The following is a 12,151-nucleotide window of genomic DNA, read 5'->3' as shown; positions in this document are numbered from 1 at the left end:
AGGGGTCAAAACTGCAATCCACCTAGAAGAAGGGGAACACCACATAACAGTAAAAATCAAAGCTAAAGGCAGAATGGTTAAATCTTGGGAAGTTTGGAAAAGAGTTAGAAAGAGAAGGCCGAGGACCATAATGCAAGACACATGGGGCCCATTAGAGAACAAACACAAGCTAATTAGGAGATAAGATGAAAAAGTCTAGAAACAATATTGAGGGTAAGGAAAGAAGATGGGAAGAAAAAATTAAAATGAGAGTTGTTACAAAGGAGACTAGCTCAGGGTTAGAAAAGCAAATATTCAAATTCTAGGAGAAAAGAACTGGAGTCGAGGAAAGGAGACTAGAGAATTAAATAGAAGGAACCTTGGTGATGGTCATTTCAAGTTACCTGAGGGTGGAGTAAGATCAGGTTTAGGCTCCAAAGGCTGAAAGCTATGCTGGCTTTGGAAATTAGGACCTAGTAGAAGGCTGAGATCAGGGGGGGGAGTACAAGGATGTGCTAGGCCACCTAGGCCTCCAGGCAGCTCCTCCCTTGGCTCCCGGTTCTGTTGCAATACTGGCTTCAGAGCCACTGCCGCAGGGGGTATGCTCCAAGCCCTCCTCTCCTCTTTTTCAGGTTCTCTGGGACAGGAGGCCAAGGAGCTGGGAGTACCAGGGGGAGGGATCTGTGAAGAAATGGTGAAAAGGAGAAAGAAAAGAAGAGAAGTAAAGTTAAGAGCCAACTAAAGAGGCTGGAGAAGAATCAATGAATGTGATAGCCTTTGTGAATGTGGTCCAGGGCAATACTTCCTATACTACTCTAAAACAGAATATAGCAATTTCTTAAATTGGTCAAAGGATATTCTTTTTTCTTTAACATTCTTTTTTTTTTAAATTCTGAGTTCCAAATTCATTCTCTCCCTTTCCCCTATTAAGATGGCAAGCAATTAAATAGTCTATACATATGCAATTGTGCAAAACATATTTCCACGTTAGTCATATTGTAAAAGAAAACACAGTCCAAAAGAAAAAAAAAAAGAAAAATTTAAAAAGTAAAGAAAAAGTATGCTTTGATCAGTATTTAGAATCCATCAGTTCTTTCTCTGGACATGGATATTAGTTTTCATAAGTCCAAAGGAAAGACTTTTTTTTTTAATTTTTCCTCAAATTTATTTTATTTGAAGAAACAGAATAAACAAAAAGAAAAACAGAAAAGCAATACAAAACAAAATGAAACAAAGCAAAAGAGAACATTATCATGCGCCCAACAGAACATCAGGGATAATTCAAAATATGTAACAACAAATACCAATTTAAGAAAATATATATATATTAGTAGAAGAAATTATATTCACAAGTGTCCATCTTTACTTCCTTGTAAACTGTTCTTTTGTTCTCTGCTGCTCACCTTATTTACTTTATTCTTTTTTCCGCCTTTCATTTCCCCCTCCCCCCCATACCCAACCAGGTTATAGTTAAGAAAGGATATATTTATATATACATATGTGGATATATACATACATATACACACACACACAAATGAACATGCATATCTCTTTCAAGTGTAATGCTGGAGAAACTGAGGCAAGCTAGAGGTTAGAAAGTTTTTAATATTTTATTTACATTTCTGAGAGGGAGAGATAGTCTGGAGACAGAACAGAATCTATTCTCCAGGGCTGAGTTAGACTTTCCTCTCCAAAAATCCAGCATGGAATGTGAGACTCCAGGGATTCTTTATAGGGTTTTAGTGATAAAGGACAACAAAGACAGAAAAGAGCAGGCAAGGTGAGCAGTGGACATTCTAATAAGTTGGGAAGGTCTGGAATCATGATGGCTAAAATAGAAGATCTTCCCTTTAACTGAGATTAAACATTTACAGTTTATAACCTTAGAGTAGCCAGCCCTAAATTACATCAGTCCTAATGGTTAGGAGAGGGAGAGGGTTTGCAACCAGGGGGATTGAGGTAGAACAATTAAGAGAATTGAGGCACCTGCATTTTTGATTTCCTTCACAAGCTAATTGTACAATATTTCAGAGTCTGATTCTTTTTGTACAGCAAAATAACGTTTTGGTCATGTATACTTATTGTGTATCTAATTTATATTTTAATATATTTAACATCTACTGGTCATCCTGCCATCTAGGGGAGGGGGTGGGGGGCTAAGAGGTGAAAAATTGGAACAAGAGGTTTGGCAATTGTTAATGCTGTAAAGTTACCCATGCATATATCCTGTAAATAAAAGGCTATTAAATAAAAATAAATAAATAAATAAATAAATAAAAGAAATCAAATTAAAAAAAAAAAGAGAGAGAATTGAGGCAGAACAATTTAGGGAAACCAAGGCAGGACAATCTGGGGAAACTGAGACAGGACAATAAAAGGGAACTGTGGCACAACACAAGTATACATTTTTCAAAAGATGAATTGCAAACGATAAATGATTATTTGAAAACATGTTTCTAATCATTAATACTAAAAAGAAATGCAAATTCAAAATAATAAAAAGTTTTATCTCATGTCCTATAAAAAGTCAAATATGACAAAAAAGGAATAATTAATGCCGGCGGATCTATGGCATACAATGATACACTGTTGATAGGACTGGACTATAAATTGATCCAATTGTTCTGGATATTAATTTGGAATTCTGCAAAAAAAATTTCTGAACTCTTTAAATAAAAAAATATTGTTAGCATCTATTCCAAGGAAGCCAAAGGCAGAAGGCAAGGCTCAGTACAAAATAGCAACACTCTTTGTGGTACAGCAAGCAACTCATAACCAATTAATCAAGGAATGGCTAAAAAAACTGAGGTATATGAATAGAATGGAATACTATCATATAGTAAGACATAATAAGAAGGAGCATGTGGTACAATGGATAGAGAGCTGGGATAAACTTCTGGGTTCAAATCCCCTGTCTCTGACACAAAACAGAGGCATGATTCCCCACCCTCTTCTTCTCCCCAACCCAAGTTATTTAATCTCTGTGTCCCAGACAACTTTCTAAGGCACAGAGATCACTGAATCATATTAAAATGTAATAGGGAAATGTTTCAAAAATAAAAATTCAATTAAAAATGTTAATTTGTGACTTTCTAAGCAATGTGCATGACAATTCAATGTGGTACAGGAGAAAAATATTGGAATTTTTATTTATATATAAAAAAGAAATTGGTCTCAAATAATACTTATGTTCTTTTCTGGCATCCTCAAGTAGCCTGTGTGCTAGACAGTCATATATCACAATTGTTTTCAAAATATCCAGAGGGAAGAGAGGATTGATGAATCCCTCATGTGTATTATAATGTTAAGTGGATTTATGGATTACATTATCTATCTTTAACCACAATAAACCAGACCAGTGGCTTAAAAAGATTCCTACAGAGAAACTATAGACTGAAGATAATATTAATAATGCAAGTACCAGCAAACAAGAAAAATGGCAGCATTGGTCCTATTCTACTCTTAATAAAAGCTCTGTCAATGCCTAACAATGATACTTTAATTATATGTCAAGAAGCTAGCCAAAAATAATCAAAATAATCTCAAAACTGAAATTACCAAAATCAAAATAAGAATTTATCTCCACTGTCATTAATAATGAACATTCCTTTAAATCAGTGAGGGTTTGAGCCTTGGAACTTCCTGAACCATAGTAGACAGAATTCTGCATTGCCTAGCCCAGAAAAAACTTCCTCTAATATGTGAATCAGCAACTATTCAATTTACACTCTTAGAAGAACAATGAAACTTTTTTTTTTACTACATACTCCAATGAATAAAAGAATTTTTTTTTTAGCATGCCTAAATATGTGTAAGGGAAAGAGGTCTTATTCCTCACATCAGGAAATGTTTCAATATATAAACAAGATAAATTTATAGCCTATAATCTCTTTATGAAATTCAAGCCAAAGTGGTTCTAACTGTAGAAAATATCAACTAGAAGCTGAAAGCAAAGAGGACGGCCAGTACCAGTAAAAATAAACAAATCAGCATCTCAGTGATCAGAGATGGGCAAAAGACACATGAAGCCTATAAGCCTCCGTGTCCAAAGGTAGGAAAAGCAGAGGAGCTTCTGAGAAAGGGAGGGAAGAATAGGGAACTTTGGAAAAAGGCAAAGATCAGAGTGCATTCAGAAGAGGGATTCAGAGGTTCCTAATATTCTGCTCAGAGATGCCAGAGAGGGCCCTGATGATAGTGCTCAGAATCTGGGGGTGGAGATAAAATGGAGAGGTGGAGTTAACCCAGAAACCCAAGTAACAGCTAGGACAAGACAAATAGAGCAAACCACTCTACCCAAAAATATAGCTTGAGGCAGAACTAACCCCTATCATAAATCCTCAATTCATGAACTAAAGTTGGAGGAATGAATAAACAGCCAAAACCAAAAATTATAGTTCTAGGATAGACCAGCAAGGAAGAGCAAGTAACTCAAAAAATGGAATAAAAGCTCTGGAGGAAAGAACCAGAGAAAGTGGTACATCTGGCCTACGTAAAAGATGCCTTGAAAACCAGAGTAGACCAATACAAACTCCATGAAACAGAAGTAGATTTTAAAACAAAATTAAAAGATTAGAAAAATGTAAAAAAATATAAAATAGCTAATAACAAAAACAATTGACCAACTGTTGATCAAAGGAAAGGTTAATCATTGGGAGTCCTTAAAACTATGATTTTTTTTTTAAACATGAATATTATATTTCAAGAAATTATAAATGAAAACTGCCCAAATCTGCTATTTAAAGTCAAAATGAATTAAAGATAGAAAGAACACACTATCACCTAATGAAAGAAATATCAACAGGAATTGTTGGGGTTTTAAAGCAGAATCCCAAAATATTGTTAGGGTTCTAGACCAGTGTTATGAGGTGTCTCAAAATAATTTGTAGGCTTAGACTACTAGTTTAAGAGGAAGAAATTTTATTGCTATGTTGTTAAAGCTGACTTGTTATGTCACAGTCTCCTTTAATTGTCCTACCTCAGTTGTTCTGCCCCAATCCCTCTGGTTTGCAACACCACCCTTCCCTCCTGATCATTAGAACTGATATTTAGGGTTGGCTATGCTAAGATTATAAACAGTAAATGTTTAATCCAGATAAGGAGAAAGATCTTCTATTTTAATCATCATGACCTTCCATACTTATCAGAATGTGCCTCTCCCCATTCTGTCATTGTTCTTCTTGATCCCAACTTATCAGAATGTCTGGTGCCTCCCCCTACCCTGTCAGAACTGGATTGATAGTCCATTCCCGCTCTCATGAGGTGCTCTGACTCTGCCCCTGCCTTGATTTACCCCATTCACTTAGAGCCATGTGTATATATACTTCATGGAAAGCACACATTAGTGCTCTTTGGATATCCATCCTGGGGGCAACATGCCCCCAGCACAATCTCTCCCTCTCAAATAAAATATAAAATATTAAAAACTCTCTAATCTCTATCTTGCCTCAGTTTCTCCAGCATTACAAATTAAATTCTAAAAGAGGAAGTAGCAAAGTGTGGGGAATAAACTTAATAGAAGTAGAAGGATTTCTAATTTTGGTGTCTGTTTAGATTATTAGGGTTTTAGGGTAATAATTTTCAGTTTATTTAGTTTCAAAGAAAGCCTCTGATTTGTTAATTTTATGAAGGCCACAGATATGCTAATAGATCAGTTCCGGAACTCTATTGATATGCTAATTTTATAGTTTACAGGTTGTTTAGAATTAGGACTAGTCTCAGGTCTTCCAAGAGCCAGCTCCATCAGTTAGACATCTTCCTTCCAGAGCCAGCAAGATGCCAACTTTATTTTGTAGTTAGTTATCTCCTGTTCAGAGCTAGCATAACTAAGTCCATAAAACCAATATTCCTTTGTAGTTAAAACTAATATAGTGTTCTTAAGTGTTCTTAAGGCAGACATCCTTGGAATCAAAATGTATATACTTAACAATCTAAATGGTAAGGACAACTTGGAATTATGGTATAGTATTCCTGAGATTACAAGCACATCATTCTCCTTTCAAACAGTATTCCTGAGATAGCAATCCTTCATTCCCACCTCAAAGAGTATCCCTGAGATCAGTCACACCAGAAAAATCTCAGGAATGTCAGAACTAAAATCCAAAGTTTGTAAAGTCAAATGAAAAATATTGGCAGTAATCAGAAGAGTTCAAGACCACGAAAGTATAGTCAAAATCCCACAAGAATGATTAACTTTTATTATTTATGAGAGGCAGTCTTGGAATACAATACTCCAAAAGACATAGATTTACAACTAAAAATAACTTGTCCTGAAAAATTAAGTGAGAATAATCCTATAGATTAAGAAAAAAAAAAAATCTTTAAGGCAATAAAAGACTTTCCAATGTTTGATGAAAAGAGCTGAGTAGGAACATTAAAATGCAAACACAAGAATCAAAAGAAATTTGGAGGATAAATGTATCCAAGGCAACTGGAAGGGGCTATATAATGATGTAATGCTAATATTATAATAGAAAAAAACTTTTATCTTAAAAAAAAATACTGTTCCTGAAGATGGCCTGGTTCTATTCTATGGGTTTTAAGAGAAGAAAGGGGTAACAGAAATTCATATGGTGTAGAAAGGAGGGGGAAATGGATTGAACTTACAAATGAAGTATAAGAAAGGAGGAAGAAGTGGGGAAAATGGGTATCAGATGAACTTTATTCTCTCACCTTTAAAAGGACAAACAAGGCTTGAATACTTTAGCACAGTTTGCTGTAGAAATACATCAAACTTATCAGGGAAACAAAAGGGAAAAAAGGGTGAGCTTAAGAACAATAGTAAACCTGGAAAAAAGAAAACTGTAAGCAAAACAAATTTCCTTATCCTAAAGAAAGGAATAAAAAAAAGAGAGAGAGAGAGAGAGAGAAAAGCAATACATCAAAGGGGAGCTGAAGATCTCTATGAAGAAAGAATTTTGATGCTCTCAGTAACAAGAGATGAAAGTCTTTTTTAAAAGGTTTATCACATATGTAATGATGGCACAGTAGATAGAATACTGGGCCTGGAATCAGAAAGACTCTCATCTTCCTGAGTAACTGTAATAGGAAGTGGAAGAATACCACTATTAATGTTAAAAGTGCTACAGAGAATGCAACCAAGAGAGATCTTCTTTTAGTTACAATAGGAATTCTTGAAGAGAAAGTCCAGAGACCTCACCAAGTCCAGGAATAAAAATCCAGGGAAAAAACTTTTGTTGAGAGATGTGAATCAAACTTTACAAGGGAAGATTTCAGAAACCAAGACTCTGAAGTCAGAAAAGAGAGTAACAGAATCTCAAAGTTGGAAAGGACCTTTTAGTCTAGGGTTTCTTTCCCCTGAATTCATGAGTTTTTAGAAATATTTTAAAAATAAAATAAATTGAAATCATTATGATTGGTTCTCTTAGTAATATTATATATTTTATGCACTTAGAAGCATTATTCTAAGAAGGGACCCATAGGCTTAACCAGACTGTTAAAGAGCTCCATGACACAACAAAATTTAAAAATAGATTGAGTACCCTGCATTAGTCTACCTCATGCCTGAACAACATAGTGAAGAAGTAAAGAGAGATTGTGGATATCAAATACTATACTGTAAGGTCTGGGATAGCTCCCCGGAGGCCTCAGGAACAGCCTGAGTCAGGATATGTAAAAGTCCGTGGTCTTTAAGGGGAGAAGTTAAAGAAGCAGGCAAACTGCCACCAGGCTCCTGGATTCTGAGTCCAAAGTCATCAACCTCTCTCCTCCTCATCCTGTGGTCAAGTCTAGCTTGTTTCACCCCACCCTCTAATCCTTGCCTGTATACACCAAACACCAAACAATAACAACTTTTTAGGACCACTATCCTTTTCTGGGTCACAGATCCAGGTTGGGTTAAGCCACCTGCCCCTAGAGGGTTGTATTTCTCGGTAGAAAAGGTCATCAGCAGTATACCAAGAAATGAGGAAATTCAGAAGATAATAGCATCAGTGTAGTTCAAACCTCAGGAGCATAGCAGGGTCTTAGTTTTAACATCTAGATAGTCTATGAAGGATAGGAATCCCAGACCAAAAAGTCTATAATTCTGTCACTCTGAAAGAGTTTTCCAGTTGGCTGATAGAGGCTGATAAATCCAACAGCAGCATATTGTTGTTCAGATGAAAACCCAGGTCAGGAATTTGCAGAGTTTAAACCAGAAAAACAGCAATCAGACTTTGTCCTAGGTCAGAAGTAGAAGCACAGAAAGCCGGCAGATCCCCCAGCCTGCCACTGAGATCTTGATTTAAAATAATACAATACTCAGTATCCAAACAGTCTCAGGATCAGCCCAGACCTTCTATTCAAAAGTACAAAAGAGCCCAACCTTAACATCAAGTTTTAAGTCAGGAAGTAGGTACTGGGCTTTTATCCCAAAGAAATATTAAAGAAGGGAAAGGGACCTCTATGTGCCAAAATGTTTGTGGCAGCCCTTTTTGTGATGACTAGAAACTGGAAACTGAGTGGATGCCCATCAATTGGAGAATGGCTGGATAAATTGTGGTATATGTCATGGAATATTATTGTTCTGTAAGAAATGACCAGCAGGAGGAATACAGAGAGGCTTGGAGAGACTTAAAAGAACTGATGCTAAGTGAAATGAGCAGAACCAGGAGATCATTATATATCTCAACAACGATACTGTATGAGGATGTATTCTGATGGAAGCAGATATCTTCGACAAAGAGAAGATCTAATTCAGTTCTAATTGATCAATGATGGACAGAAGCAGCTACACCCAGAGAAGGAACACTGGGAAATGAGTGTAAACTGTTTGCATTTTTGTTTTTCTTCCCAGGCTATTTTTACCTTCTGAATCCAATTCTCCCTGTGCAACAAAAGAACTGTTCGGTTCTGCACACATATATTGTATCTAGGATATGGTATAACATATTTAACATGTATAAGACTGCTTGCCATCTAAGGGAGGGGATGGAGGGAGGGAAGGGAAAAGTCGGAACAGAAGAGAGAGCAAGGGATAATGCTGTAAAAAATTACCCAGGCATATGTTCTGTCAATAAAAAGTTACACTAAAAAAAAAAAAAAAAAGTCAGGAAGTAGGAAGAATGAGCAAACAAACATCAACAAAAAAAGAGAGAGGGAATCCAACCAGAAGGTGATATAATGGTGGCAAGAAATCTCAAGATACAAATGCAGGAAAGAATGACAACAGCATCTACAAGCAAAGCCCTGGAAAAAAATACAACTTGAGCAGACAACTCAACTGAAATTCCAGGAAGAGATAAAGCCAAAAGAAAAAAAAAAAAAAAAGAAAAATTTAATGTTAAAATGTTTTACTAAATTTAATGAGAACATGAGGGGAAAATTGGAAAAACAAATGAGTGCTATGGAAAAAGAACTGGAAAGAAAATTACTAACCTGATAAAGGATATAGAAAAACCTTGTCCAGGCAACCAACTCTCTGAAAATTAGAATGGACCAAAAAGAAGCCCATGATTCCATGAGACAACAATTTTCAAATTTCAAACAAAGTCAAAAGACTTAGAAGGAAAAAAATGTAACATTTTTATAATAAAAACAACTGAAAACAGATAGAAACACAAATGGAGGAAAAAAAAATATGAATATTTGCCATTCACAGACCCACACTTAACACCGTACACCAAGATAAAATCAAAATGGGTTCGTGATTTAGGCATAAAGAATGAGATTATAAATTAGAGGAACATAGGATAGTTTACCTCTCAGACTTGTGAAGGAGGAAGGAATCTGTGACTAAAGAAGAACTAGAGATCATTACTTATATGAAAGGGTGTTCCAAAATCACTATTGATCAGAGAAATGCAAATTAAGACAACTCTGAGATACCACTACACACCTGTCAGACTAGCTAAGATGACAGGAAAAGATAATAACAAATTTTGGAGGGGATGTGGGAAAACTGGGACACTGATGCATTGCTGGTGGACCGGATCCAACCATTCTGGAGAGCAATTTGGAATTATTCTCAAAATTATCAAATTGTGCATACCCTTTGATCCAGCAGCATTACTACTGGGCTTATATCCCAAAGAGATCTTAAAGAAGAGAAAGGGACCTGTATGTGCCAAAATGTTTGGGGCAACCCTTTTTGTAGAGGCTAGAAACTGGAAATTGAATGGATGCCCATCAATTGGAGAATGGTAGGGTAAATTGTGGTATATAAATGTTATGGAATATTATTGTTCTGTAAGAAATGACCAGCAGGATGAATACACAGAGGCTTGAGGAGACTTACATGAACTGATACTAAGTGAAATGAGCAGAACCAGGAGATCATTATACACTTCAGCAACAGTACTGTATAAGGATTACATCCTATTTTTGACAAAGAGAAGATCCAATTCAATTCTAATTGATTAATGATAGACAGAATCAGCTACAATCAGAAAAGGAACACTGGGAAATGAATGTAGACTACTTGCATTTTTGTTTCTTTCCCCAGGTTATTTTTACGTTCTGAATCCAATTGTTCTAGTGCAACAAGAGAACTGTACGGATCTAAACACATATATTGTATCTAAGATATACTTTAACATGTTTAACATATATGAGCCTGCCTGCCATCTAGAGGAGGGAGTGGAGGGAGGGAAGGGAAAAGTTGGAACAGAAGTGAGTGTAAGGGACAATGTTGAAAAATTACCCATGCATATGTTTTGTCAATAAAAAGCTATTAAAAAAAAAAAAAAAACTTGCCATTACCCAAACAAAAGATTAGACATTCTATTTCAAGAAATATTAAAAAGAAAACTGCCCAGATCTCTTAAACCCAGACAACAAAGTAAAAGAATCTACCAGTCACTTCTTGAAAATCCAAAATCAAACCTCCCAACAATATTATAGCCAAAATACTGAATTTCTAAGGTCAAAGAAAAAAATACAAGCAGACAGAATGAAAGAATTCAAGTACCAAAGAGCCATAATCAGGATCAAACATAATTTAGCAGGCACTTCTATAAAAGGAGCAGAGAATATGGAATATTCCAAAAGGCAAAGGGATATAGGCTTACAGCCAAGAAAAACTTACCCAGCAAAACTGGGTATAATGCTACAAGGGGAAAAAAACTGATCTTTTAATAAATAAGAGGACTTCCAAGCATTTTTTTTTTTTTTTTGTTAAAGGGCTTCCTACCAAATACTGGAAAACCTACTAGACTTTTAAAGAAGCTGTAACTTACACTCAAGAATTCTCTTAATGCAAAGACCTGAGCCTAATAGAAACTTGGAAGTTCAAACACAAGAATTAATAAACATAAAAAAGGTAAACATAAATGAACAACATTAAGTAACAAAACAAGAATAAACTACTTAATTCAAATATAGGGAGATGATACAAGTGGCCCATCTAAATCCTAACACATCATCTTGGGCTACAGAAGTAATTTGGTTCTATTTATAGCTTAATGATCTTAAGAGAAGAATGGAAGGAGAATAGGAGAGGAATACATTACGAATGAGGGAAAGGAAGGTTGGGGAAAATTATCTCACATAATCAGGGAAACAGGAGGGAAAGGAAATAGGGAATTAAAGAGAAGATAAACTAAGGAAGGGTACAGTTCTAAGAAAAACAAACTCTAAGAATATATAAAAATATTTTACCCATGTGAGATGGCAAAGAATGGAAATCTGATGTGTTGTCTATCAATTGGGGAATAGCTATTGTGTATAAATGTGATGGAATTTGTGCCATAAGAAATGATTAAAGTCCTAGAGAAACCTAGAATGACTTATATGAACTGAAAGGGGGTCAAAAGAACAGAATTAAAAGGATAATTTATAGAATGACAACAATATGGTCTAGCCAAACAACTTTAAAAGCACCAGGAATTCTTCTTAGTATTACGACCAAAACAATTTCAGAGGATTAATAATGAAACATACTTCCCTCTCCTGATATAGAGATGAAGGACCCAAGAATGCAGAATGAAACAATTTTTTTTTGGCTATGGTCAATTTGGAAATTTGTTTTTAATTACACATGTTTGTAAAGAGTTTCATTTTTTCTTTTGTCTTCAACTGGGAGAAGTGCCTGAGCTATGATAAGAAGGCAGATTTTTGGTGATTGGAAAAAAAAAAAGAATTATGGCAAAAATGTGTTACAAATGAATGTCATATCAGTTTGGTCCAGTGTTCTAGCATGAAAAAATCTTTTTGAGTTTGATAAATCCAAAGACTC

General features: G+C 35.4%; 1 protein-coding gene across 15 annotated transcripts in view; it reads right to left on the bottom strand.

Annotated features, from left to right (window-relative positions):
* The window catches only part of CNTROB (centrobin, centriole duplication and spindle assembly protein), a 28,033-nt gene that overhangs the window by 2,034 nt on the left and 13,848 nt on the right, over positions 1 to 12,151 (bottom strand). For all 15 annotated transcript variants that reach the window (XR_001121028.3, XM_023502752.2, XM_012548729.3 and 12 more), the window contains one exon: positions 384 to 660. Coding sequence is in view for 14 of the 15 variants with exons in the window: in XM_023502752.2 (XP_023358520.1) it covers positions 384 to 660 (277 nt within the window). In the remaining variant the exon portion in view is untranslated. The remainder of the gene's footprint in view (positions 1 to 383; positions 661 to 12,151) is intronic.

This window comes from Sarcophilus harrisii, chromosome 4 (assembly GCF_902635505.1).
Source record: "Sarcophilus harrisii chromosome 4, mSarHar1.11, whole genome shotgun sequence".
NCBI lineage: Eukaryota > Metazoa > Chordata > Mammalia > Dasyuromorphia > Dasyuridae > Sarcophilus > Sarcophilus harrisii.
The sequence above is the reverse complement of the archived record's forward strand: the minus strand, read 5'-3'. Positions and strand labels throughout refer to the sequence as shown.